We start from the raw sequence: 26828 nt of genomic DNA on the forward strand, positions 1-26828 counted from the left end.
GAAGAAGAGATGATGAACAGAGGGTGAAAGGTAGATGATCGATGTGAAGGGTGAAGAAGATGAAGGTTGGATCTGGGGTCACGATGGTTGTTACTGAAACCCGAAGTGGAGAACGGCGGAGATGGACGGCTCCGGCGGAGGTGCGACACCCCTGCTGTTGCGACGCGATCGAAGACCCACGACCACAGTTTGGAGTTGTTGTTCCTCCTTCATCCCTTTCTGATCATGGCTTTGAGGGGTTGTTGTTTCTGGTCTGGTTTTCTGGTTTGAGGATGAATGTGATGATGAAGGACTGCAGGTGATGGCTTGGATGAAGATGATGATGTACCAGATTTTTTTTTTTTGAAAGTGATGATGTACCTTAATTTTTGTTTAATAATTTAAAGTAAAAATAAAAAATTCCACCTGGCCTCATTAATCTGACGTGGCTATGCCACATGGGCTACCGGAGCTCCGGCGTTGACTCAAAGCTCTGGAGGGACCAAAACCAAACCTTTTGACAAAGGTTAGGGACTAAAGCCCACCTTTTCTCCGGCGAAGGACGAAAACCAAGCATTTGATAAAGGTTAGGGACCAAAAACTTATTTAAGCCTAATAAAATTGGTTTAAAATTTCTCCCCTCCTAAACCAAACAAAATAGGAGTTATTATTTCTCCTTCCTTCTGTCCCACTTCTCTTAACCGAACACAACTCGAATATTCTGACTGCGTAATCTGCGTCCCATTCATACTTGGATTGGCCAATCAAAACGAAACGCAGCGTTTAACCACCATTTTTCTATCATCATCATCATCATCATCATCATCTGTGGGTTGTTGTTGGGAACGTAAGAGCAGAGCAGCTATGGAAACAGCCTCAGGCTATGGAGCATTCATGGAGAAATTCATGTTACCACCAACTTCTTCTCCTTCTTCACCATCTCTTCCCCTCAATTCACTCACTTTTGCAGTCAAAGACATGTAAGCTCACTCACTCGATGCATCTTGAACTTGTAACCAAGTGCTTATTGTTTGTATATGCCAGATTTGATGTGAAAGGGTATGTAGCTGGTTTTGGGAATCCTGATTGGGCAAGGACTCATCCAGTTGCTACCTCCACTGCTCCAACTGTTTTGGCTCTCCTCACTGCTGGTGCCACTTGTGTTGGTAAAACTGTCATGGATGAAATGGCTTACAGGTACCCTTTTTCTTTCCCCTTTTGTTACTCACTTTTTTTCACTCATTCTAAACAATGATTGATTTTTAGAAGCTAGGAACCATCAAAAAATGAAATTGAATTAAATGTATATAAGTTACACTTTAATTGTGAATCAAGTATGAATACATTCTTACTCACTTTATATATAAACTCATTTTAAGAGTTTATCCTTATGGAAATTTTGATCCTATGAGAATTTGTATTTTTTTTCCTGTTATTACGCGTGTGAATGATTTGATTAGTCATATAACAAGGAACTGTGGTTTGGCAGTATAAACGGCGAGAATTTTCATTATGGTACGCCTAGAAATCCTTGTGCAGCGGATCGTGTTCCTGGAGGATCTTCTAGTGGCTCTGCTGTTGCTGTTGGTGCATTGCTTGCTGATTTCGCATTAGGTGAGCTATTAGTCTCTTCCATGAGTTATTTTGGGCATCCCTTGGGTTGAAGTTTTATCATGTTTTTCCTTGATAGGTGAGCTACTCTTCTTTTACATGAGTTGTTTTTTGGCACCGGTTTATTAATAACTCGAAGTATTTTTTTTTTCTTCTTTTTTAAATGGAAGGAACTGATACTGGAGGAAGTGTAAGAGTGCCTGCATCATATTGTGGGATTTATGGTTTTCGTCCTTCTCATGGTGTTGTCTCAACATCAGGGGTTATTCCAATGGCACAGAGTTTTGATACTGTGGGTAATAATTCACTAACTTTAGCTATGTTAAATCTCTATTTTTGGGTCAATGCATTATTTCAGTTCAGAGGATAACGGTGAATGACATTCACACACACATTACACTGACGGCTATGATAATGGTACTTCTCATAATTTCTATTTTAAAAATTGTAAATATTGTTCTTCATGACATTGGGATTAGATAATCTCTTTGGGGACTTACAAGCAAGTTCGTTTTCAGTTTCTCTTAAACTTTGTAATGCTTGAGAGATTTTTTCTTCAATTCAAGGCACTTACTGACAGTTGCATAAATTAAATGTACGCATTTACCTTGATGGTTTTAATCTGCTTGCATATGTGCTCTGAGTCAAATATACCTGGTGAAAACGCAGATCATGCATGAGTGAATACTTGTTTTCTCTAGTTATCTGATTTAAAAGGTATCTATTATCTTTCACAAGATTCATCTTTCTCTGATATTTAGGTCTGAACATCACCTCTTTAGACTTCATTGCCTGGTGTACATCTAGTGACTAGTGGTCTTGAAATTTTAATGTCATAATATGTTGGGTGCTTCTCGGGACTAATTTTCTTTTCTCATCTTCACATCTAGGTTGGTTTGCTAGGAATCCAACTATTTTGAACAGAGTTGGGAAGGTACTTCTACAATTGCCGGACGTAGCACCTACTAGACCTACCTACATGATCATCGCAGAGGACTGTTTCCAGCTTTCAAGCACTCCATATGATGTAGTTACACAAACTGTTATTGAAGCAGTTACGAAGTTATATGGTGGTGAGCAAATTATCAAATAGACCTATTGTTGCTAATTTAGTGCAATTGTTTGTTAATTATAAAAATGAATTTTCAAATCTTTAAATTCTAAATTTCTAAATTATTTGGGATTCATTTTTCCCTTCTTAATATGGTAGAATCTATCTGCTGCTTCATCCCAATTTTGAGCTTGGATCCTCTCCTGCTGTACTCTCTCCAGCCTCCCTCCAGCACATTTCCAGCCACTGATTTTATTATTTAATGGTTTAAATTGGTTAAGGAAAAAAGTAACTGATAAATTACATGTACACCATCATCAATTTGGAGAGAATCCCCACCCCCATTTTTTATGTTCATATAATGTTTGAAACAATTTAATTTTGTTGTGTGAGAAACATTTTGTTGTATCCTCCATCATAGGTAATGTATTAAAGAAAGAAATCCTTGGCGACTATGTGAAGGCCAACGTTCCAAGTTTAAAGCATTTCATGGCCAAAGAGAATACAGACCAAGTATATAACATTCCATCACTAGCTGCACTCTCAAGTGCCATGCGGCAGCTTCAGAGGTGTAGCCACCAGTCAATCCCTAACTTTCGGCCAAGATGACTGAGTTTCTAGTGGGTTGTGAACTGTCTTCAATTGAAAATTGATTCCTTGCTTTATTTATTATTTGAAATGTAGGTATGAATTCAAGAATAATCATAGCGAATGGGTTAGTGCAGTGAAACCTAATATAGGTCCTGGAATTTCAGACCGTGTCTCGGAAGCCCTAAGTTCAACCGCGGAAGACATTGATATTTGTCAATCTGTAAAAAAAGAGCTGCATGATGCTCTTAGTGCTCTTCTTGGGGTATTCTCTCTCTCTCTCTCTCTCTCTCTCACACACACACACACTCAGACACACACGGGTTATGCAAACAATAGTCTATTGTGAGAATTTTAAATCCTTATAAACCTACTGATCAACAACAGATTTAACCAGATGAATGTTTCATTTTAGTTATATGTTCATCAGGATCAGGCCATATACGTGCCTATATATATGCTCAAACCATTCCTCATAGAAATTCACTTCTTATCTTCATAAAAGGAAACTTCCTTTCTTCCAATCCATGGAAAAAATAATTTTCAAATCGCTTGTCATTTGCAATAGATCAATCTCACATTTGAAGTGATTATTTGAGACTCTCCTCGTTTTTACATTTAGTTTGTTAAGCCTTTTCATATTTCAAAAGTAACAATCACATGCACTGTCTTTTTTTTTTCATTGTTCAACTCGCCTATATTTTTAAACAATGCAATTCCATATATGAAGATTGTAGATTCTCACAATCAATCTCCTTTGTGTACTATACGCATTAAAAATAAAAGTGGCATTGTCACTAGTGTACCTTCTTGAAACAGTACAGTTTTTCTTTCTTTTTCTTTTATTGGTTATTTTTCATTGGTCATCTTTCTTGCTCAGGTGTCAACTGTCCTTATACTAATTCTTTTCATATGAGAACTCGGACTAGTAAGAGTGTTTCTTATTAAAATGATTTGGGAGGAGGGTGTAGACTTGTTTCCAAAATATTACTGTCTATGAATTTGGGAGAATAGGAGCCTTGGCACAAAGTTAGAGCTGTTTTCGTGTGATTAGGAGACCACAGGCTCGAGTCATGGAATTGGTCTCTTGCAAATACTACGTAAGACTGCCTATAATAGACCTATAATGGGTCCGACTCTTTCCAGGACTCTGCCACAGTGGGCGCTATACACTGGAATCAATCTCTCGTCATAGGTCTGACCCTTTCCTGGACTCTGCTATGGCAAAAGCTTTATAGCTCCAAGTTGCTTTTTTGTGGGGTTTGAACAATTTGGTGGTCATGTCATTTAGATTTCTGATGTGCACTTTTGGCAAATTTGAAGTAACCAATTATTTTTCATGAAGCTTGCCTTGTCATGAAGTCAGTGTGACGATTTGTATGTGAAAATTTCAGGACTTTGGTGTTCTCATGATCCCCACAGTTCCAGGTCCTCCACCAAAACTACAAACAAATCCATCTGAATTAGATATTTTTCGTGCAAGGGCTTTCAGCCTGCTATCCATTGCTGGAGTATCTGGATTTTGCCAGGTTCTCACTGCGTGTGTTATGTGTTTTGCGAGACACTTATAATCCTGTGTTTTCCTTAATCAATTAAACTCCAGTACAGAATGTTTGATAGTAGTTTTTCCCGACACTCTGCAGGTAAGCATACCGCTCGGGGTGTATAACAATCTTCCTGTATCAGTTTCCCTGGTGGCCAGACATGGTGCAGATAGATTTTTGCTTCACCTTGTTGAGAGTCTTTCTAAAAATACTCAAGAACAGGAAGCAGCCTAGCCGACAGTATAAGTTACTTTAATGTGACTGCGAGTATGTCATTGTAAGTATTAATCTTCTATTCAAATTGAGGCAAAGAAATTTATGAATGTATGGAAGTTGTAATTTCTTCCACTTATGATAACTTTTCTATTCTCTTTCATGGTTTTCCCTTTGTTTGTTTGAGAGTTTTCATGTTAAATACAGTGTATCAGTTCTCATTTTCTCAACTTTTTAAACGGTGTAATATTTCTGTAACTTTGGTAATCAATGTAGACTAATTTAACTTCTTGTCATAATATAAAAAACAAGAAATCAATTCATAATAGGATCATGGTTACATCACTTACTTGAATCAGGACACTAAAAATATACAAGGAAGATGACCTCATGAAGTCATAAATTTTGACTATGCTCTTTAGTGCGCCTTGCCTTCGAATTATATAGGATAGGATCTTTCTCTCCTTTCTTAAATAAGATCAAAGTGGAGAGGGGGTCTATTTTTTAATTACCATATCCAATTCATATCTACTCAAAGGTTTTCATAACACTTGAAACTATACTTTTTCATGAGAAGTTATAATAGTTCCCCTCATCATTGTTCATCATGGTGTTTGGAAAGACGAGGGGAGCCAATAAAGGAAGGGGGACCAGTATCATTGCCAAATCATTGGCCCAGCAAGAGAAACTAACAAGACATGTTCCCCCAAAAGATCAAGGCATTTATATGGGTCTATTTCACTTATATTATCTCCAAAATCATCACATTGTGTAATGCTTGCTCGGTTGCTCCTCTTTCTTTTGCTTTTGCTGATTTTGGTTTTTTTTAGGACGACCTGGCTGCTTAATTCTTTTATTTTGGTGTTTGTCTTTGAACAATTCTTTCCTTTCCCATCTGGCTGCTCTTTTCATTGTGCAAATTTTTTGTTGTTTGGTATGTCTTTGAATATTTCTTTCATCTCTCATTTTCACCTTGTTCACAGTGCAAAATCTTTCTTCTTTTCGTTTTGGTAGCTTCCAGTTTGGACTTTGTTTGGTTCACTTCTCCTAATTAGTTTTGTTTTATGTGGTCAAATATCTGATTCAAAGTCCTCCTTGCCATTGCCAAGCTCTGCACTTGAGAGATACGAGATCAGTTGACCAAGAAAGGTGGGAAAAGCCAATATAACAGTGATTTTCTTTTTCAACTTTTTGTGACCCACGAATGTTATAAGATTATCTGAATTAGGTAATTACTTGCCACATAATGTGCAGCTAGCGATATGTTAAGACATGCATGCAACTGTGAAGTCTTTGGTCTGTCTGTCACAACTCATAAAGAGTTAAAGACTATACTCAGTGGCGGATCCAGGACCCTCCGGCCAGGGGGTCAAATTTTTCACATGAACACATCGATAAAAATATAATTAAAAACAACTGTAATATGTTTATACATCAGAAATTATACAAATCATAGTTGTCCTCTACGCGATTTCATATTCTGAAATCGTTGAACAATAAGCTTGATCCACATTGCTCACTTGATGACCTTGCTCTCTTGATTAAAAATTTATCCATGACCTTCACAAGATAGAGTAGACTTAAATTAGATTCATACATGAAGTTATATACAAATCATTCATGACAAACTTGAGCAATTTGAAAACATTTTCATTCAAATTCCAATCTCAAACCAATTACTAAATCAAACCATTTAAATCAAACCAATTACTCTCATGTAAAATTGAAAATAACTGGAATGTTTTGTAAAATTAAAATCAAACCAATTACCCTCATGTAAATCAAACCAATTACTCTCAATTCTCAAACCAATTACTCCCATTTTAAGCAAACTAGTGTATCAGTGTATGTAAATTGTTTTTTTTTTGGATAAGCAAATTAGTATTAGAATAGAGTACTAGGGTACTCTAACCCAAAAAAGTACAAGAAATATTTACAAAAGATAGACAAGGAAAACCAACACTAGTAGACAAAAACCAGTGTTGGTATAGCACTCCAAACCCAGTGTCATTTACAGAACAAAGCAACACTGAAGGAAGTTCCCTGATACCTATTCCACCTTAACTCAAATGAGAAACTCATTGTCATTTAACTCATAGACTAACAACAAGAGACTTAGCTTTCTTCTAGCTGTTTGCTGTCAAAATGCAGCAATAAAGATCCCAAAACACAACCTGCAATCTCACGCTTTCTCCAATCAGACCAAGCACCATGGGCCATGAATCACAAGGCAAATAAATTGTAAAATACAATATCATCTAAATATCTAATCATCCCATGACCGAAAGCTCCTGGTCTCTGAAGCATGGGTACGTGATGTTGGGCCGCGTACCCGTACCGGGTACGTACCCGGTACGAATACGCTACGGGTACGCGTACGGTACGTACCCGGTGCGTACCCGTTTCACAAAAAAAAAAAAAAATCCAGGCCAAAACGACGTCGTTTTGGCCATTAAAAAAAAAAAAGAAAACCCAAAACACGTGAAAACTGAAAACGCAGAAAAAGAAATAGAACCTGAGAAGAGGTTCAAGGGTTCACGAACGGAACCAGAGAAGGAAACCAGCGCCGCCCGTCCTCTCCTCCGCCGTCCTCTCCAGCGTGCGCCGCCTCTCCACCGCCGGCCACCACCGCAGGTACCCGCGCTCCTCCACATCATTTTTATGTTGCTTTTTTCCTTTCATTTGTTCTTCCTCTGCTTTGTTGAATTTGGTTGAATGGTTGATGCCTTGGGTCAATTTTGATTCTGTATATTGCTTGCATAGTGGTTGAAGCTTGTCTATTTTTTGGTGGGTCTTGCATGTAACACCCCAATTTCTCAACTGAGGAGTCACATTAGTAACCTAACAAAGTCTAAGGACCAATCTGCAATCCCTAAAACCAAGGGAATTTTTTTTCTGTAAAACAACTAAACACTTCGGCTAAAAGGTTGGAAACATACCATAACTTTATTTAGATAACTTGTTTCCCGATATACAGTAATAATAGTTTACAATACCATAAGTAAGGTTCAGAATAAACATGCGCACTTTAACAGTGGCGGAAGCAAGACTTTAATAACAGAGTTCTCATAAAGTAAAAGAGACTCCAACATAATCCACAAGAAGAGAAGCAAAGCTGCTTCTCATACCTCTACTCCACCGCTTACAACTCGATCTCCAACTCGAGTAGCTATGCCTCGGCGGAAGGATCTCCATCGCCTAATAGCGTTAAGCGCCCAAACAACAAGTAGCAAATAGAAAGGGTTAACTCCATGCAATTACCATGTATAAAAGAGAAAAATCATGCTGTTCGAATTTAATTACCTGGCATGGTAAATAACTAGCAACATAACTCAACTCATATATCAACAACTTAAACATAAATTACTATAGGGGGTAGGTAGGAATTTTTTTTTTCAGGGGGTTCAACTGAACCCCCTGAACTGCACGTGGGTCCGCCCCTGACTATACTAGTAGGTTCAAAATCGCCTGAAGTAGAAGGAGAAAACATATCCTTGTAACAAGGGGCGTTTTGATCTTAATACACAGTTTTATACTTTTAACATACATTTCGCCATAAAATACACATTATTTTCATAGGTTTCTATATTCAAAAGCATATTCCTCCCAAGTCCCATCTCTACAATGCAGAGTGGCTGAGTTCTTCAAACATCCATACACAACACACTACCCTGCTGTTCAAGCATTCACGACGTTTCCACCTGAAAAAACAAGTTACCATGTTAGTAAACTGACACAGTCAATGTGCACATCATGATTCTGGTGCAGAAGCATTTGATTCTTACCATTAGGGTGTAGGACTTGTCCAGATATGTAAGAAGAGCATGCGTTGCAGGCAAGAAACACATAGGATGGAGCAACCTCAATAGGCTGGCCAGCTCTCTTCATCGGCACCTGCCCACCAAATTGAGAAGTTTCTTCCTCCTTGAAAGATGCTGGTATTAATGGAGTCCAGATAGGTCCAGGCGCCACACCATTAACCCTTATTCCCTTACTCACCAGCTGAAGGGAGAGACCTCTTGTAAATGCCACAATTGCACCCTTGGTGGATGTGTAGTCCAGTAGTTTTGCATTTCCCTTGTATGCATTCACTGATGTGGTGTTGATAATGCTGCTTCCTTCCTTCATGTGCTTCAAGGCATGCCTAAATTACACATTTATAATATCAACACATTTTCTTCGCCCTCCATAGAAAAATATAATAAATCTCCTTGTAAATTAAAAAAAAAAAAAAAGACCTTCTGAAGCTAGGTGGCCTCAGATGGAGGATACTTGTGCTTACCCAAGAAATGAGGAAAAAAGTCCATCCTACTCACCTTGTCATGAAGAAATAGGAGAAGATATTTGTTCTGAACACCCTCTCAAGCCTTTTCTCATCAATCTCTTCCACTGATGCACACTCATATTGCTCTGCTGCATTGTTGATCAGAATGTCAATTTGGCCATAGGCTTTCACAACTTCATCCACCACTTTCTTGCAGTTCTCATCAAAACCCAAGTCAGCTGGAATGGCCAGTGGATCTTTAGCACCCGCAGTTTTGGCCTTCTTGATCATTTCAAGTGTGTCCCTCGCGTCCTTGTCCTCACTCCCCTTCACATATGTGAAGGCCACAGTAGCACCTTCTAAGGCAAACAAGTTGCACACAGCTCTTCCAATCCCAGAGTCACCCCCTGTGATCACTGCTATCTTCCCCTGAAAATCAACACAGCAAACAAATCAAACAAGAAAAAAGAATCAATTTTATCAAATTATAGTTTACAATTACAATAGAAAAACAATGTATAAAATGTGTATACTTGAAGTTTATTTGATGGTTTGTAGTCAGGGTTAGTGAACTGGGGTACTGGATCCATAACATGTTCCTTCCCAGGCTGTGCATCTTGTTTTTGTGGGGGGAATTTCTGTTCACCAGAAGCCATTCTTACAAACAAGGTCTTAGGAACTTGTATGAGGGTTCTGAAAAGTTGGAAAGTGAGTTTTTGTCAAGTTCAAGTGGGTTTTCTTGGAAGGAAAGTAGAATGTGGATATGGATGTTAAAGATCTTGGGGATGAACAGAGTGAGCGGGTGAACATACACGTGGGTTTGAATATGCCACGCGGTGACAAGTTCTTCATATACACTGAGAATCTGAGATTGACATGCAGATGAAGAGGTTTATGTTTATAAAGGATTGGAATGTGCCACGTGATGAGATGTGGCAGAAGGAGGTGTTGACGTGTCGTATAGTTCGCATGCAGCGGAACCGTCTGTAGAAACGGGCAATGTATGGAGAGACCAACACAAGAGGTTGGTTTTGGGTGCATCTGTTTGATTATCCTTTGAATCTGACCAACTCCTAGGAGAGAAAGCTCTTGTTCATCTGAATTTTGTAACTTTCCTTTAGGTTCATCAGATGATTAGTTCTTCTTCTTCAACTTGTATGGATTTATTGTGTTTCTATTTCTTCTTCCTTTGCAGTTGCTCATTTGCTTTGAGAGCAATTTTTTTTTCCTTTATCATGTTTGTTGATCTTTCGTATTCAGCTCCATTTCATGCAACTTTAGAGATCTAAGGTGCTCATAAAGTTTCAAGATAATAAGACCCTTAGTTTCCTGGATAGTTGTGAGTTGTGACAATTGGTCTGTAAATGTTTGGAAAAAAAAAATTCTTCATTGGTTGCTTCCATCAGCAACACCTCTTTATCTCAGCAACAACTCTTCTTCTAAATGACTGTTCAGATCTTCATAATGGCATAGTGCCATAGTCAATGCAGAACTTCTTCAGCAGATTCTTCTAATTATAGGAAGCTTGGATCCTATGTTCATTTTTAGCCTTGATCAGCTTCTTGTCTTTTACAGCTTGCTTCCCTTTTGAAACAAGCTTACTTCCAAAAGTGCTCTCATTAGATATTCTTATCAGTATAAGCAGCTTTCTCTGGTTCGTGTGCTTTCCGAACTCAAGGATATAACAATGTGATTGAAGTTTCTGGTTGGGGGGTTTTGTTCAACAGCTTCTTGAGCTTGGTACAGACGATTAGCATTCAGCATATGCACATAGTTGAACTTCTTATCTTATGCTTCAGAGCATTCTTGAGAATTGGATCTTCCATTTGAATATCTTCTCTAAAACTCTTCAATGAGTTGCTTACCAGCATGATCTTTGTTGATTTCCTTTAGCATGGCATAAAGATTAGCATCTCTCTCCAAGTCTCCAGTCTTCTGATGATGTCTTTTGATGATGATCTTTTTCTTGATGGGTACATGTAAAACAGTTCAAACAACTAATACAATTTTTTTTTTTATGACGAAGATGAAGGTGGATAATGAAGATGATGAAGGATTTAACAAGGAAGTAGGTTATTTAATTTAGTGATTAAGGTTTTACTTTTGCAAATTTAATTTTTTTAGTTAGACTTTTTTTTTATTATTAGTTAAACATTTAGAAATTAAAAATGACGTGAATAATGATAAGTTCGTCCTCAAACAATGATCAAAGGCAGACATGGTGCAACTGGAGGGATATATCAGCGGGTTTGGATCCTTTCATGTGTAAAAAAACTTGAGAGTGTCAAGTTTCATCATCTCACCATTAATTTTATTTTATTTTATTTTTCATTTATTATCTACACAAAAGTTAATTGTGAGATGGTAAAACTTGACACTCTCAAGTTTTTTTACACTTGAGAGGATCCCAGCTCCTTTCGCTCATATATCAGCTACTACATGGACTAATTTGATCTCTCATCCTATCTAAAAAAATTAGAATTCTTGCTCCAAACACACGTTTACTAAAATGAATATATTTTTTTCTCTTTTGATCCACGATTCCTATCTTGGACGTACCACATTTCCAAGAATAAAAAATGACCATAACACCAAATTTCCCTCATGGCCTCCTCTTCTTCTCACCCCTCCAAGTTCCTCTGGCAAACAATTTGGGGGGCAAGGATCCCACAAAAGATTAAGACTTTTGTATGGAAGACTTGTAGCGGAGCTCTCCCAGTGAAACTTAACCTGAAAAAACGAAATTTGGGTAGAGATGATTCTTGTTCAATTTGTGGGATTGGAATAGAAGACATAAACCATACCTTCTTAGGGTGTGATTGGACTAGGCCAGTTTGGTTTGGGAGTCCCCTATCTCTGATTTTTCAAAATTCACAAAATGTCCTCTTCTCTTCTTGGTTAGAGCAAAGTTTTAAAATTCTTTATGAACGTGATCCAGGAGCTGAACATTCTATTGCACTCTTGTGCATAATCCTTTGGGAAATATGGAAGATGAGGAATAAAGCTTGCTTTGAAGGGGTGAATCCCAATCCTGCAAGATGTCTACTCAATGCTTCTTCTCTTCACAGTGAATTTTTGACTGCATTCCACTCTGAAAACCACTCCCAACCGACTAATAGACAATCTGCAGCAGACAAAAATTGGAAAAAACCTCCACCACATTTTCTCAAATGCAATACTGATGCCGCTTTTTCACAACACACAAGGAAAGCTTTTGGAGCCTATGTTTTTAGAGATGAGCTTGGCTCAATTATTTGTGGTGCTTCAAAGAAATTGTATGCCCATAAACCCCTCTTGGCAGAAGCCATCATTTTAAGAGAGGCAGTCCAAATTGCACAAAATCTTGAGCTGCAAAAGGTCCATTTTGAATCTGATTGTTTATCCCTGATAGAAGCCTGCAATGGTCAAAGACAGATCAAAGAAATCTCAAATATTTTGCATGACATTTCTACTTGGAAGAGAAGATTTCCATTCTGGTTTTTTACCTGGACTCCCAGAGAGGGAAACGTTGTAGCCCACACTGTTGCCCAGCTTGCAGGATCTGCCAATCTCCCACCTTTATGGCTGTGGAATCCTCCTCCTGAATTACACCATTTGTTAAACAAGGATCAGAATTCTTAGTAGCTCTCTAGCCAAAGAACTGATTTTCCACTCAAGTTTATTTTCCCTCACGGGTTCTCCTTGAGTACCAGATGTTAGCTTTATGGATCTGGTTTCCTTGTGAACTTTCTTTGGTCTATTTCAAGAAAAGGAACACATGCTTTAGTTATTGTACTTAAGGTACCTGTCCCTAGAAACTATTAGGTGTTTCTCTCTTGCAGAGCCTTTTGCTTTTGACTCTATCTTTTGGCTTTTTACTCGGTGTATGTGTCTACCCGAGACAGCTAAGCGAGCTACGTGTTTTTTGTCATATTGTTTAGCTACGCCACATTAGCTGTTTGTTTTGGGCCTTGCCTTGTATTTGTTCTGGGTTCAACCCACATGGAATGAAAAATCTTCTATTGACCAAAAAAAAAAAAAGCAAGGTACCCATAAAAGCGAGGAGTATCTCCCTCAGATGAGAAAGCATAATTAAGGACAAGCACAGCTTTGCTTACTGTATTTCTTAAAGTATTTCTATTCAAACAATTTTTATAACCTCACAGGAATATCTTTTTAAGATACTTGTAGAAATTGTGTTTTCAGAAACAATTAAAATTCCATATTTTTATACTCGCGAAGTTGTCGGCAATAGTTGTGTTTCTTAATTTTACATTAACAGTGTACAACCAACCATTTTAAATATTAATTGGAAGCGCTTAGTATAGCTTTCTTCTTCCAATTTATGAAAATTTTAACATTCTCGAAATATATTATAATTTTTCCTTTTCATTCTTATTCTTATTCCATTCTCCTTGTCAAAGTTTCTTTTATTTCCTCCCCTCTACCCTCCCCTGGATCTTATATAATGGTAACCCTCTATCCTAATCAAATGAACTCAGATAATTAAGGCATTCACTAGTAAGTACAACTGTTGCACTATTAATTCAGCCACATGGCTTCCTTCAAACTAGGTCTCTACCTTCTTGTGGCTGTCTTTTCCCTCCACCTGCTTCCAAGTCCAGTCATGTGTGGAGGTAATACAAAAACTGGTCCCTGTTTATTTAATATTTGTCATATTACTTTGTCTCTTGAGACTTGAAATAATCATCTCTACTAGTGACTCAACCATTGCACTATTATAAAGTTTAAATATATTTTCTTCATGCAAAATTTGTAATTTATAACTTTAATTTCTACTATAAATTTTAAAAATCATGTAGTTTATTTTATAACTCTAGCACACATGCATTGCTTTATGTAACTACCTTCCTCATGCAGAAGAGGAGAAGACTCTGCTCCATGACATCAACACATACAGAAAAATCTTCAACCTCCCTGTCCTGGAGAAACGCAGCAAGCTCTCTTGCTTAGCTGAAAAGATTGCAGACGACCTAGATGATCTTGAAGATGAGAAATGTGAAAACTTCTACCCTGCACCTGGAAGCTACTCTAAGCTCCCCAACTTCGAGAAGAGTGTTTCAAAATGTAAGATTAATCTCAACACCACAAGTGGTGGTGTTGTTATGCCTGTTTGTGTGCCCAAATTGGACCCAGATTATCTGTTTTCCAACTACACCAAATCGAGTCGGTTCAACAAGTATCTGAACAATTCAAGGTATACAATAGCAGGGGTTGGTTCTGAAGATAATTGGATGGTTCTTATTATCAGTACTGATACAGCTTCTGGAGATTTCTCCTCTGCAACTTCTCTGCTTTCTGAAGCTTGGACGAGCCACTGCATGCTATTGGCCTTCTTCAGTGTGCTTGTTGTTCTCCTAAGCTAAATTGATTGTTATCTATGCTTCATGTGGTGGGATTTTTTTTATTTATTATTGATTTGATTTCAATTCATTTTCTTTGTTACTGGGACAAAATATTCATTTTTCTGTAATTTTGTTTGTGCATATGGGGAAATGTGACATTGTTTTCTTGATCCTGGACTTGTCTAATGTATTTGTGGATCATGTATATTGTGATTTGAGCCCTCAGAAAAAAATCTGTATATTGTGATTTGACTGTCAATATATTTGACCAATAAAATTTGGAGTGATGTATTTTTAAAATTATTTCTTTACACCCAGTTTACATTTCTTTTATTTTTCTCTTGCTTTTTCATTAGTTGTCTTATTACATCTTTCATTTTCCATAAGACTCATTTATAAGAGCCTAAGAGGTGTAGATATGATGTAGAAAACTAGCAAGGTCTAACACAATTGGATATATATAGTTGATTTCGAGCAAAACATGTTTGTATCATCGGGTGGAAAATAACAAACCATCAAACTCGACACCCAATGTTATAAAGATCCAGACAATAAAATAACCATCAAACTCGACACCCAATGTTATAATGATCCAGACAATAAAATTTTGCAACAGAAAATTGAGATGATTGTGACAAATTAGAGAAAAGGACGACGATTATATGCACATCCACCGAAAGTTCTTCTTCAATCTCAAATGACGGTGAAGCATATGGCAAAGGCATTGAGGATGAACTCATTGAGCCATGGGTGCAAGATTGTGCTTCAATATCTAAAGAAAATATGGATCAGATCAAAAACTCTATAGTGAAAATGAAGAGAAAGGGATAGAGATAAGTAGAACTCCAAAGCACTATAGTCGATGTTGTGCCTTTGTGGCCTCCTGGGGTCTTTTGTGATGAGAAGTAGAGAGAAGAAGAAAAGACTAATGGTGGTCGCGCAATTACGGTTTACGGGAAAAGGAGAAGACACATGATATTTATTTTTGTCGGACACTAAGGCATTTCACATTCACCACAATAATTCTATTATCTTGAGATTCTGAGTAGACATCTCATAACAAATTCTTCTTCATAAACATTCCTAATAATCAAAACATATTTTATCTCTCTCAATAATTATTTTTTTTTTTTATAGAAAATGAACTTTACAGAATTATAGTTGAATGGTTAGTCAAATATGAGTGAGAAAAAAAATAGAGCGAAGAAAATCCATATAATGATGGGTGTAGTTGTGCCGTTACACGTCAGCCATTACATTCTTCTTCTTCCGTTTGCAAACGAACCCAATTCAGACACAGAGATCCTCCGATTCATTCATTCGAGAATCTCTGAGCTATGGCGGAGGAAGAGGAAGATGACGAGAGCTTCGGTGACTTCAAGTTCGCGTCCTTTCCAAATCAACCCACCGAATCCTCTAACCACTTCAATGGAGGAGGAGGAGGAGCCTCGTCAAAACCCTTCGACCCTTTCGCCGTTCCCCCCTCCGATCCCGCCGTTCCGGCGAAGAAGCCTCATGGAGCTATTCCTCTTTCAATCTTCGGCGAGGAAGAGGAGGAGGTAGAGGAACCTGCTCCTGCCAATGTCTTTTTCTCCAACGGTGGTGGCGGTGCGGTGAAAAACGGATCCGATTCGAATGGAATCAGTAATTTGATTTCCGGTTTGTATACTCAGCAGCGCCCTCATGTGAGTTCTGAAAACGGATCAGCTTCCACATCCAATGGTGGTGTAACGAATTCGAACGCGAGGGATTTGAATCCAGATTCTGAGGACGAGGATGGATGGGAATTCAAGTCGGCGGAATGGGAAACTGGAAACAAGAGCCTGAATATTCAGGTAATGTATGCTTGATCCATGCCCCTCAGCTTCTTCAACAAATGTGAATGGATTCTTTTTTACATAGCTTGTTGAGTATGAAACTAGCTTTAGGAAACTATGCACTTTACATATTTATGTAATTATTGAATTTGCATTTGAAATGAAATGAGAGAAAGGGTTGCAAGATATGCAAAAAAAAAAGGGTTTTGATCATGTTAGGACTGCGACGTGTATACAGATTAGAGTAGAGAGAAACACACGAAAGTTTTGATCACACAGTTTGGCCAAATTGCTTACGTATGCTACTATAGAGCAGTTATAGTTCCGTTTATTGATTCGTTCTAAATACAATAATTAAGGTTTCAGTGTTACAAGCATATATAGGGATGCTAATGATTCAGATTACAATAATGCCCCTATGAGCCATACTCAACAGATCAGTTGTCACTTGTATAGTTGTATTACATGCTTTACTTTTTATGCTGGAGTGGTATGGTTTGTGTCTTGAAGTTGTTTCTTTTTTAGCATGTCCATCAGGATCAAATACATTAAGAAGCTATGCTCTTGGTCAAGAGATTGATTTCATCACAATAACATGTGCTTGCTTAATATGTTGTTAAACATTAAATTAAATGATGCAGACTTATTTTTCCATGCATTGAATTTCATTTGCCTCATAAACTGTATTATATTTCAAAGGCTGAGGTGCCGAAGCATGAAAACGGTACACTTGGTGTTGGTGATTCGTCCACTGGGATTCCTGGCAAAGACAACGGTGGATGGCACCTGGGATTTGAGTTCAGCCCAAGCTCTGCATCGCAAGATCATATTAGCCCACAACCAGGTCCCAAAAGTGAATCGAAGGAAACTGCAACCGGGCTTACTATGTTTGACGAAAATTTTGGGAAGTTGAAGAATGCACATTCATGGCCAGGATCAAATCAAACTCTGGTGAGTTGTGTAAACATAATTTCCTCATTTTATATGAAAATTTTCAGATTATCGAGGAATATGCATTAACACAATCTGATTGTGGGTTTGTGGTATTAGGAAGCACCAAAAATGGCTGACACATGCCCCACTAGTACAGGAGTACTCAAATATGGTGGGGGAGCTTCCCATACTACTATAGATCTATCTCATGCATCAGAATCTCATCAATCTGATGAATGGGACTTTGGCTTTAATTTCAATTCTAGTTCCCTGGGCAAAGGCAGTCATATTTCAGAATCATACTTCACAAACAAAAGCAACCACGATGATAACAACAACAACAACAACAACAACAACAACAACAACATTGTTTCCCCAACCAATATAAATGTTGCTTCAGATGTGAATTTGTTTGAATCAAAGGACGCAGTTTCGGAAAAAGAAACAAAGCATGAGGTACTGAATCAGCCCAATGTCATGTTTTCTATATCATGTGGTATTGTCTAGTTTTAATTTTTCAAAAAAGGATATTCATTTATTTGGGACCCACAAAAATGATTGGCTGAGTTTGTCTTATGGCACATTATTTTGTTTAAATGTCCATTAGTCGTCATACTTTTTGAACATGTTGGCCTTGTTACTATTCTTCTATTTCCAGAAGCCCCTAACAAGCTCAGAGAATCATAGGGAAGCCTTGCCTCTGTCAATATTTGGTGATGAGGTGCCCGATACAAATGAACTTTCTATATCTCAAGATTTGTCTCCCTATGCACCAAAATCCTCAATGGGGAACAGCTTTAATAGTCCTGGTTCCAACTTATCTATCAACGACATGATATGGACATTATATAATCAAGCTGAAAACCAAACTCCTGATGTGACACCAAAAGGAAGTGAAAATCAGATTCATGCCTTCCCCGAAATTTCAGGGTCCAATTTGGTTGACGGTGATGATTTTGATGATGATTTCGGGGACTTTAAGGATGCTTCACCGGGAACCAGATGTGCCGAGGAATCTGCCCAAGAAACATCTTTCAATCATGCTCAACAAGTCAATGAGAATGGATTCCAGTCTTCCAGGACAGTTTTAAATTCTGATTTGGTCAATGGTAATGATGATTTCGAGGATGATTCATGGGAATTTAAGGATGCCATCTCTGGAACAAGAAGTCAAGATCAGGCATCTACCATTGATAACACAGATTTACTGATGCTGATGCAGTCATCAACAGAGTTAGAGCCAACTGATTGTGTAGAGTTCTATAGCAGATTGAAGGATGAATTGTGCAATGATGTCCTGTTCCATCTTCAAAATCTTAAGGTAGGTAACCTTTTGTGGTCTTTCTTTGATAAAATGCTAATATTTACTGGAACTAAAATTGTTCATAATACCAAAACTCTTAGGTAGCTCAAAATGCTGCTGTTCTTTCGGGTGAAGATGCAAAATCAGAAGCTCTTGAGAAGGAAATTCAGGTCAGTGTATGAACTAGTATATTGTTATCAATTTTCCTGTTTAATATAGTTGTTTTGGCTATTCATTTTTACCTTACAGTAGTAAGTGTACAACCTGGGGAAGTGGATAGGGGAATAACATTCTGTCCATATTGGAAATGGGGAAATCTTACAGTAGATCTGGCAGTATTTGAGCACAAAAGCTGGCATAATCCATGCCTTATGGCATGGTTGTGACTCATGTTCATTGGGAGAAAGGCTCCTATCAAACATGATTGAGTTGAGCCAGTGGTTATAAGTTATTGTGAAATTGGTTTTCTTCTGCTTGTATTTGTGTGTGGCTATTTGGCCTTGTTAATTATTAATTAAATGCGTACCTTTACTATTAAATGCGTACCTTTACTATAGTTTCAACCATGTTTCTATTTTTCTTTCATAGGAATTTTCAAAGATACTGCATCAGGATAATATGAACATCCCTGATGAATATCTATCAGATAATTATTCACCAAGAAACGTGAACTTGACTGTGCTTCTTGAAGTTTTGAAGGAACCGAAGTTCCAACCTATTGAGTCAGAGTACCAGCTAGCATCGAGGTTGTCCATGGTATGTCTGTTTAGTGTTGTATCTTTTAAGTTTTATTTTATACTTTTGCATGGGCACTGTGAACTACTGTAGGACTTTAAAGTTATAAACATGATATATGATAACTGATCAGGCGCTTTTATCAGTAGCAATATTTTTGACATATTTTCTTGGAAATTATTTTTATGGATATGGATTATATTTCCTTGTTTTATTAATTATTTTAAAACCTTTCTTAGTGGACCATTTAGCTTGATAACACTTGTTATTTTATTATTTTATTTGTGTTTGGATAGGCTGAGAAGGATATGAAACCTGCTATTGAACTTTTGAAAGATGCAGTATCAACATTAAGAATTCTCAAGTTGGGATCAAGAGAAGAACATTTGAATTATTTTACCATATGGTCCAAAGTGGCCTTTGTTTGTTCTCAAGAGCTGAAACATGGTGCTTATATTTGGAAGCAAGCAGTACAAAAGAATGTCCATGACCAGATATTATCTAACCCAAAAGGTAATCGACATGATTAAACCATGCCTAATCATGTGCTACTATCAACTTATGGAATCTGAATTTAACATCTTCCTTTTTTCTGGGTTGGTGGGTTGATATAGGTGTTAAGTATATTCATGCACTTGGAGAAATTTATAGAGTGGCAGAAATTATTGGAGCTTCAGCCAAACTTCACAAGCCATGGATGTTATCTGGATCTATAGATCCTACAAGTTTATTTGCTCTTTTGAACGAGTGTTATAGTCTATGGTTGACTTCAGGACTTGAAGAAGCTCTTTTGTGTATATCAAATCAGAATCATTTTGAGTCAGATTACATTTCAAGGAAATTAGTTGAATCCATTAAATACATTCATGAGCTTGATGACCATGTCCTTCAGAACTATGTCATCTCTGGAGAAGAAACAACTTGTCAGTTGTCAGCCCTACCTGCTGATCTCATACCAGGTATGTGCACAATAAAATTGACTGTTTTTGAAACACAAGTGACAAATATTGACCCAAAGTTTTTGTTTTTAATAGTTTTTGTTTAAATATGTGACGAAGTATTTAGGTCTGACAATGCTTTGATATGGAAAATGAATCATTTAAGCATAAACATTTCCCTTGCATGTTTTGTCCAGTATTGATGTTTAGTAATTAGGATATCTCTTCAGCTTTGATCCTATTCTTTGGCCATTTGCCACATAGAGAGCCCAATGAATTTTTTTCATGTTAGCTAAACATATGTTAGCAGTTGAACAATCTCACATGTTCTCTGGAGGGTGGACCTGCAGGACTAGACTACTGAAACACACCTAATATATGAAATGGAACAAAATACTATGCACGTTCCTTAAGATCAATGTTGGCAAGTGTCTTTCTTCAATATGTCCCAATGGTTGATATATTCTTAAGGCCAAATTGTATTTGATTTAGTTTCTGTTTGGATAAATAGCTACAAGGCTATGTGGAAATCTTAAACTACTTATCATCCTGTTTAGCCTTGTAATTTTTCCACATGATTTTGTTTTTGGATCAGGGCTAAACTTGGTGACATGGAATGGGAAGCAATACTTCGTCAAGCTCATTAATTTATGGGTTAATCTTTTAAGTTCCGATCCTCCCAAGAATTAACACCTGCCAATTCAATTGCGTCTCTTATTACTTGGAGGCTCTTAACATTAGATTTTTCAATGTGCTGTCTAAATTATTTTCTCTATAAGAAAAATCAGCGAGACTGTGGCAGGAACAGGATCCATATTTTTGGTTTGTTGGGTGAGGCCTCTGGCACTCTAGCAGCAGTCCTTGAAGTGAAGGGAGGTTGTATGTGGAATATAAATCACACGATTGCATGGCTCAGGCAAAGTCACCAATTAAGATCATTCTTTCTTCAATAGGTTACCATTCTTTCAAGGGAATCCTTAGAAAATGTTACAGGTGTATTACTACTAGTGATAAGAAGAACTATACTATATTACATGAGGGCATGATATTGCTAAGTTATCAAATGATGCTGGTGTTGTAAAGCAACTGGGACTCTTCCCTTAACCATATTACACAATAGAGTTTTGTCAATTTTCAGTTTATGAATAATTTGATTTGAATTTTAGAGCACAGTTGCAATACTTCCATGCCTGACTCATCTTCAATTTGAAAGGCAACCAAGTCTCAACAAAATAAATAGGCTTAAATGCAGTTTTTGCTCCCAAATTCTGTTTGAGTGACTTTGCAAAATAAATTCTACTTGTGTCTTATCAAAATAAATTATGATAAGATTTGAAAATATTAAAAATTTATTTTTTATTTAAAACATAAGTTTAATCAATAATTTATAAATAAACACTTCACAGCTGATAAAAAACTTAAAACATAATAAAATTTTGAAATCTTTAAAAATATAAACATTTGTTTTTGAAAATAACATTTTAAATTAAACATAATGAAATCTAAATTTTTTTTTTTTGGTAAATTGGAAAGATAAATTGCACCCGTCATATGTCCCTCAGCTCCTACCACTTGAGCTACCCACATGATAAGTGAGCTATAAAAAGTAAAAACACATTCAATCCTAATAAAAATTGATTTCAAGCAAAACCCTGTTTCTCAGTTTCCTTCAACCACAAGCAAGCATGCTGGACATCAACTTATTCAGGGAGGAGAAGGGCCACAACCCTGAAATCATCAGTGAATCTCAACGCTGTCGTTATGCCTCCGTCGAAGTTGTCGACGAGGTTATCGATCTCGACAAACAATGGCGAAAGCGTAATCTCTCTCTCTATCTCTCTATCTCTCTATCTCCCTCTTCACTTCAACATTTCACTGGTTTCTATTTGTTAATTTTCAGTTCAATTCGAGTTGGAGAATCTGCGCAGAGAATTCAACAAGATCAATAAGGAAGTCTCCAAGCTCAAGCGTGTCAGTATCATCACCATCTTCTTCTATATTTTTTGAATCCCCAAATCACATTTACATGCTGGTTAGGTACTAAATATAGTTTGTGTGTTAGGCTGGTGAAGATGCAACCAGTTTGATTAGTGAATCAGAGGAGACTAAGAAATCAATAGCGACGAAAGAGGTTGAGGTTCGGGACACTCTGAAGCTCTTGAATGCCAAATTGGGAACAATTGGGAACCTCGTCCATGACTCCGTTGATATTGACAATGATGACCTTACCCAACAGCTTAAGCTTTTAGGATAATTGGTTGTTTGACAGTTCCAGATGATGCTTGTGTTTAATTTGTATGCTGTTTTATTAGGCCAAAAATGTTGTGGTTAGATTGTGGGGCGAGAGAAGAGTGGAGCCTAAACTGAAGAAACATGTCGATCTGGTTGATCTTCTTGAGATAGCAGATACAAAGAAAGGTTTGAATTTTGAATCCAGTTTTCAAGTGATGATTTATTTTTATTTTTTGTGATTTCTGCGTCCTGACCTGAACCATTTCATTTGTATGATTGACGTAGATATTTCACTATCATATGATTTCTGTAGCTTCATTCTGCCACTGTCTTGAATCATGATTGTAGCCACTATGGAGTGTTTTTATCTGTAATTTCACTTCGCTTGTGCATAAAAATCTAATGTGGCAAAGTGCAAGTTTCTTCACTTTCATTGTGTATCCTCATTTTCACTATATTTGTCTTCTATGCCATGAAGCGCTTTATTCTGATCACCAATCAAGGGGGTTGAACATTGCTGCATTTTAACTGGGCTAGCCAGGCTTTTTAATACTTTGCGTTCTGATCCTATTTTCTCTGAACGTATCCTAATCTTTCATCATGTCATCTTGCTTGATACATAATAGGAGCTGATGTAGCTGGAAGTAGAGGTTTCTATCTCAAAGGAGATGGTGTTCGTCTTAATCAAGCTTTGATCAACTTTGGGCTTGATTTTTCGGAGAGAAGGGGATATAACTTAATACAAACCCCTTTCTTTATGAGAAAAGAAATAATGGCAAAGGTTGCTCAGTTAGCCCAATTTGATGAAGAACTTTACCAGGTAAAATTCTTAAGGTAAAAGATTTGTTAAGGGAATTATGAAAACACTTTATTTTTCCTTCCTAAAACTTTGAAGACTGGAAGGATAGTGACCGGGTGGAAATTTTGTGATTATAAATGATTATGTAATCTGAAAATTAAAAATAATAACAAACCAAAGACCACCTTAATATTTTCCTGAGCTTAACTAAGGAGCTATTATTATGTTAGGTAACTGGTGAAGGAGATGACAAATATCTGATTGCCACAGCAGAGCAACCACTTTGTGCATATCATTTGGATGATTGGATCCACCCTTCCCAGCTACCCATAAGGTAATTCGAATTTGGTGGTATATATTAGTTTTGGAACTTGAAAGACTGTTTAATTTTAACACTGGTAATATACTTTCTATAGATATGCTGGATATTCATCTTGCTTCCGTAAAGAAGCTGGATCTCATGTTCGCAATACCTCAGGAATTTTCCGAGTTCACCAATTTGAGAAAGTGGAGCAGTTTTGTATAACTAGTCCAAATGGCAATGATTCGTGGGATATGCATGAGGAAATGCTACAAAGCTCCGAGGACTTGTACAAGGAGGTATGATGTCATTCCTCATTATGCAGCTAAAATATGTTTGAAGCCATCTTCTATGAGTCTAAATTTCAATTAAATATATAATTTGTAAATGATTACTGAATCTCAAGGCGCCATTAAATATAAGGAAATGATGTCTCTGACATGCTGAAACATATCTAGCCGGGGGATATTTCGTGCATACCTACATGTCTTTCTAAAAATTTTAAATCTATGTCTGTGTTGTATGCTTTTGATTATTGTTCGTAGCACCTAATATGTTGGCATTACCTCATTCCATTTTGTTTTGTAGATGTTATCATTGTATATAGATTGATCCCTTAGTGGTTTCCAACCTAAATTGATTGCTTTCTTTGCCCTCTTTTTATTTTTCTTTCTTATGTAATTAAATTATATTTGCTGCAGTTAAACATTCCGTATCAAGTTGTTTCCATTGTATCCGGTGCTTTAAATGATGCTGCACAGCTGCAGCAAAGAAGTATGATCTAGAAGCATGGTTTCCAGCTTCTCAAGCTTATAGGGAGCTTGTGTCCTGTTCAAACTGTACAGACTATCAGGCCAGAACGTGTGAAATTCGATATGGACAGAAGAAGGTTTGCTATGCGCAATTTCATCACATTGATGACTTAATTAGTATTATTCAATATCTTGTGAATGAAAATATTCATTTCCTTATGCTTTGCATGTTTTACTATTGCAGAACAATGAGCAGATGAAGCAGTATGTTCACATGTTAAACTCCACGCCCACCGTTACTGAGAGGACCATTTGCTGCATACTAGAGAACAACCAGAAGGATGACAGAGTGGAGATATCAGAAGCCCTCAGGCCATACATGGGTGGAAATTCTTTCATGCCTTTCAAGAACTAGCCTTATAATGAAGCCAAACGGAAGAAATCAAAGTATTTCCTGCCTTTCAGTTTTCATCTTCAAGTTTTCCTTCTCTCAGTTATTTTCTTCTACGGTTATCATGATATGTTATTCAATGGTTCGATTGGTAGTTATACATATAAATAGTTTTTCTTGTTACAAGAGGAAGGCATACATATAAATAGTTTGATGTCAAAGGTTTTCAAGTGCTGGCAACACAAAAAATTACTCCCAAGCAAGTCTATTACATGGCACAACTTTTCATCATGTTATGAATGATTATTTATGTTTTTTTTTTAGATTTTATTTATCCATGTTGGTGTTCTAAGGTACCTGTGTACCTTATCAATTAAATTTATAATTTTTTTTAATTATTTAGTTAATTATATTTTAATGCACATTATTGTTGGATTATTTTTAATAACCCAATATGTGGGTTTACAAATTAAGACAATTATATTTTAGTTAATAATTTATATTGTGCTAATTAGATGATCTAATTAAGGAGTCCAATAAACATTTTATATTGGTATGGGCTTTGCAATGTGTAATACCCAATAGAAAACCTAATTAGGGTTAACGAGACTCTACTATATTTTTATATAAAGAACAACAAAGGGTTTGGTTTCCAAGGCTAATATGGTAAGTCACTTTTTCTACTCTATTGAGAGAGCCCATAGAGAAAAGGATTAGCTTGTGGAAGACCATCAACATACAACTTCATCACTTATCCGACGTCGTGGAGTCAGGTATGCTAATTGGTTTCATTCAACCCTCGCTAATTTGGCATGAGTATATGATCAGTGTATTTTGTTCTTTACCTTACAAGTAGTATCAGAGTCGTGCTTTATGTCACTTGTAAGGAAAAGATCAAAATAAATTGATCATATCTTCATGTAAGATTATTAAGGATTCAACGGCACCAGTTAGCATATCGGACTTCATGACGTCGGATAAGTGATGAGGTTGAGGGTTTGATGATCTTCTACAGATTAATTATTTTCTCTAGTTCTATCTTAATAGATGGAAATAGAGGAAAAAAAGTGACTTGTCTGATTAGCCTAGGACCAAACCCTATGTTATTTGTTATATATAAATCTAATTAGAGTTCATTAAGCTTAATTAGATTGTCTACTAGGTATTACACATTACAAAACTTATACCGATATAAAATGTTTATTGGATTTCTTAATTAGATCATCCAATCATCACAATATAAATTATTAACTCAAATATAATTGTCTTAATTTGTAAACTCACATATTAGTAGGATATTAAAATAATCCAGGTTAAAGTAAACATTGTCGAGTCCAATATACAAACTAATACATTATGATCAGTGTATTTTGTTCTTTTCCTTACAAGTAGTATCAGAGCCATGCTTTATGTCACTTGTAAGGAAAAGATCAAAATAAATTGACCATATATTCATGTAAGATTATTATCTTATCTCATGTAAGATTATTAAGGATTCAAATAAACTATGGACTGTGAGATGGAGACGCAAGCCTCCAACCCCCCGGACGGCGGTGGTGGTGGTTCTCTGCACAGGGAAAAGCCCCCGGAAGGGGACGGGAAAACGCATCGTATGTCATTCAGGGACAAACTCATGGGAGGGGCGAAGGCTGATGCCCCGAAGGAAAGAGTGGATCTTTTTGAGCAGGGAAAGATGAGAATGGAATTTGTGGGGGGTGACCCGAGACTACCAAGAATTGTGGTGGATAAGTCTGTCATTGAGAACATGTGTGCTCCTTGGAAAGAGGCCCTGGTGGTGTGCCTTCTAGGCAAAAAATTGGGATACCGGGTGATGAAAGCTAAGCTGGCGTCTACCTGGAGATTATCAGGAGATTTTGAATTGTTGGATGTGGGAAATGGGTTCTTCATGGTCAAGTTTGACGTGGTGGAGGATCGTAATAAGGTGATTGGGGGAGGTCCGTGGATGATCTTTGATCATTATCTAGCGGTATCCACTTGGAGTGCGGAATTCATTTCACCAGCGGCAAAAGTG

At 37.1% G+C, this 26828-nt stretch overlaps 4 protein-coding genes and 1 pseudogene across 9 annotated transcripts; 4 read left to right on the forward strand and 1 right to left on the reverse strand.

Annotated features, from left to right (window-relative positions):
• The first annotated feature begins 639 nt into the window (after nucleotides 1-639).
• On the forward strand, nucleotides 640-12394 carry LOC130717096 (amidase 1). 5 transcript variants are annotated; one of them, XR_009012245.1, is made up of 11 exons: nucleotides 640-959; nucleotides 1024-1176; nucleotides 1469-1593; nucleotides 1761-1886; nucleotides 2481-2663; nucleotides 3063-3210; nucleotides 3326-3494; nucleotides 4624-4758; nucleotides 4873-5050; nucleotides 6076-7620; nucleotides 12189-12394. XR_009012245.1 is itself a non-coding variant. In XM_057567208.1 (10 exons), exons 1-9 carry the CDS (start codon nucleotides 844-846, stop codon nucleotides 5005-5007), a joined length of 1290 nt encoding a protein of 429 aa, XP_057423191.1. In that variant the 5' UTR covers nucleotides 640-843; the 3' UTR covers nucleotides 5008-5050; nucleotides 6076-7955. The 5 variants fall into 5 exon arrangements, 3 of the variants coding, with proteins under 3 accessions (XP_057423191.1, XP_057423192.1, XP_057423190.1); XR_009012244.1 differs by lacking the exon at nucleotides 12189-12394 and adding an exon at nucleotides 8755-9099; XM_057567208.1 differs by lacking the exon at nucleotides 12189-12394 and having other exon boundaries at nucleotides 6076-7955.
• LOC130717098 (NADPH-dependent aldehyde reductase 1, chloroplastic-like) lies at nucleotides 8504-10025 on the reverse strand. Of its 2 annotated transcripts, XM_057567211.1 has the most exons (4): nucleotides 9784-10025; nucleotides 9303-9679; nucleotides 8772-9130; nucleotides 8504-8687 (listed from the first exon to the last, which is right to left on the reverse strand). In XM_057567211.1, the coding sequence occupies exons 1-4, from the start codon at nucleotides 9904-9906 to the stop codon at nucleotides 8665-8667; spliced, it is 882 nt and encodes a 293-aa protein (XP_057423194.1). In that variant the 5' UTR covers nucleotides 9907-10025; the 3' UTR covers nucleotides 8504-8664. The 2 variants fall into 2 exon arrangements, with proteins under 2 accessions (XP_057423194.1, XP_057423193.1); XM_057567210.1 differs by lacking the exon at nucleotides 8504-8687 and having other exon boundaries at nucleotides 8700-9130.
• Nucleotides 12395-13388: 994 nt separating the features above from the next.
• LOC130717099 (uncharacterized GPI-anchored protein At5g19250-like) lies at nucleotides 13389-14898 on the forward strand. Its single transcript, XM_057567213.1, has 2 exons — nucleotides 13389-13866; nucleotides 14111-14898. Exons 1-2 carry the CDS (start codon nucleotides 13785-13787, stop codon nucleotides 14614-14616), a joined length of 588 nt encoding a protein of 195 aa, XP_057423196.1. The 5' UTR covers nucleotides 13389-13784; the 3' UTR covers nucleotides 14617-14898.
• A 928-nt stretch (nucleotides 14899-15826) lies between these two features.
• On the forward strand, nucleotides 15827-21502 carry LOC130717095 (uncharacterized). Its single transcript, XM_057567206.1, has 9 exons — nucleotides 15827-16430; nucleotides 17112-17363; nucleotides 17463-17801; nucleotides 18004-18666; nucleotides 18750-18818; nucleotides 19237-19404; nucleotides 19680-19896; nucleotides 19998-20342; nucleotides 20917-21502. The coding sequence occupies exons 1-9, from the start codon at nucleotides 15933-15935 to the stop codon at nucleotides 21009-21011; spliced, it is 2646 nt and encodes an 881-aa protein (XP_057423189.1). The 5' UTR covers nucleotides 15827-15932; the 3' UTR covers nucleotides 21012-21502.
• A 221-nt stretch (nucleotides 21503-21723) lies between these two features.
• On the forward strand, nucleotides 21724-25066 carry LOC130717100 (serine--tRNA ligase-like; annotated as a pseudogene).
• The last annotated feature ends 1762 nt before the right edge of the window (nucleotides 25067-26828 follow it).

Source organism: Lotus japonicus, chromosome 5 (assembly GCF_012489685.1).
Source record: "Lotus japonicus ecotype B-129 chromosome 5, LjGifu_v1.2".
Lineage (NCBI taxonomy): Eukaryota > Viridiplantae > Streptophyta > Magnoliopsida > Fabales > Fabaceae > Lotus > Lotus japonicus.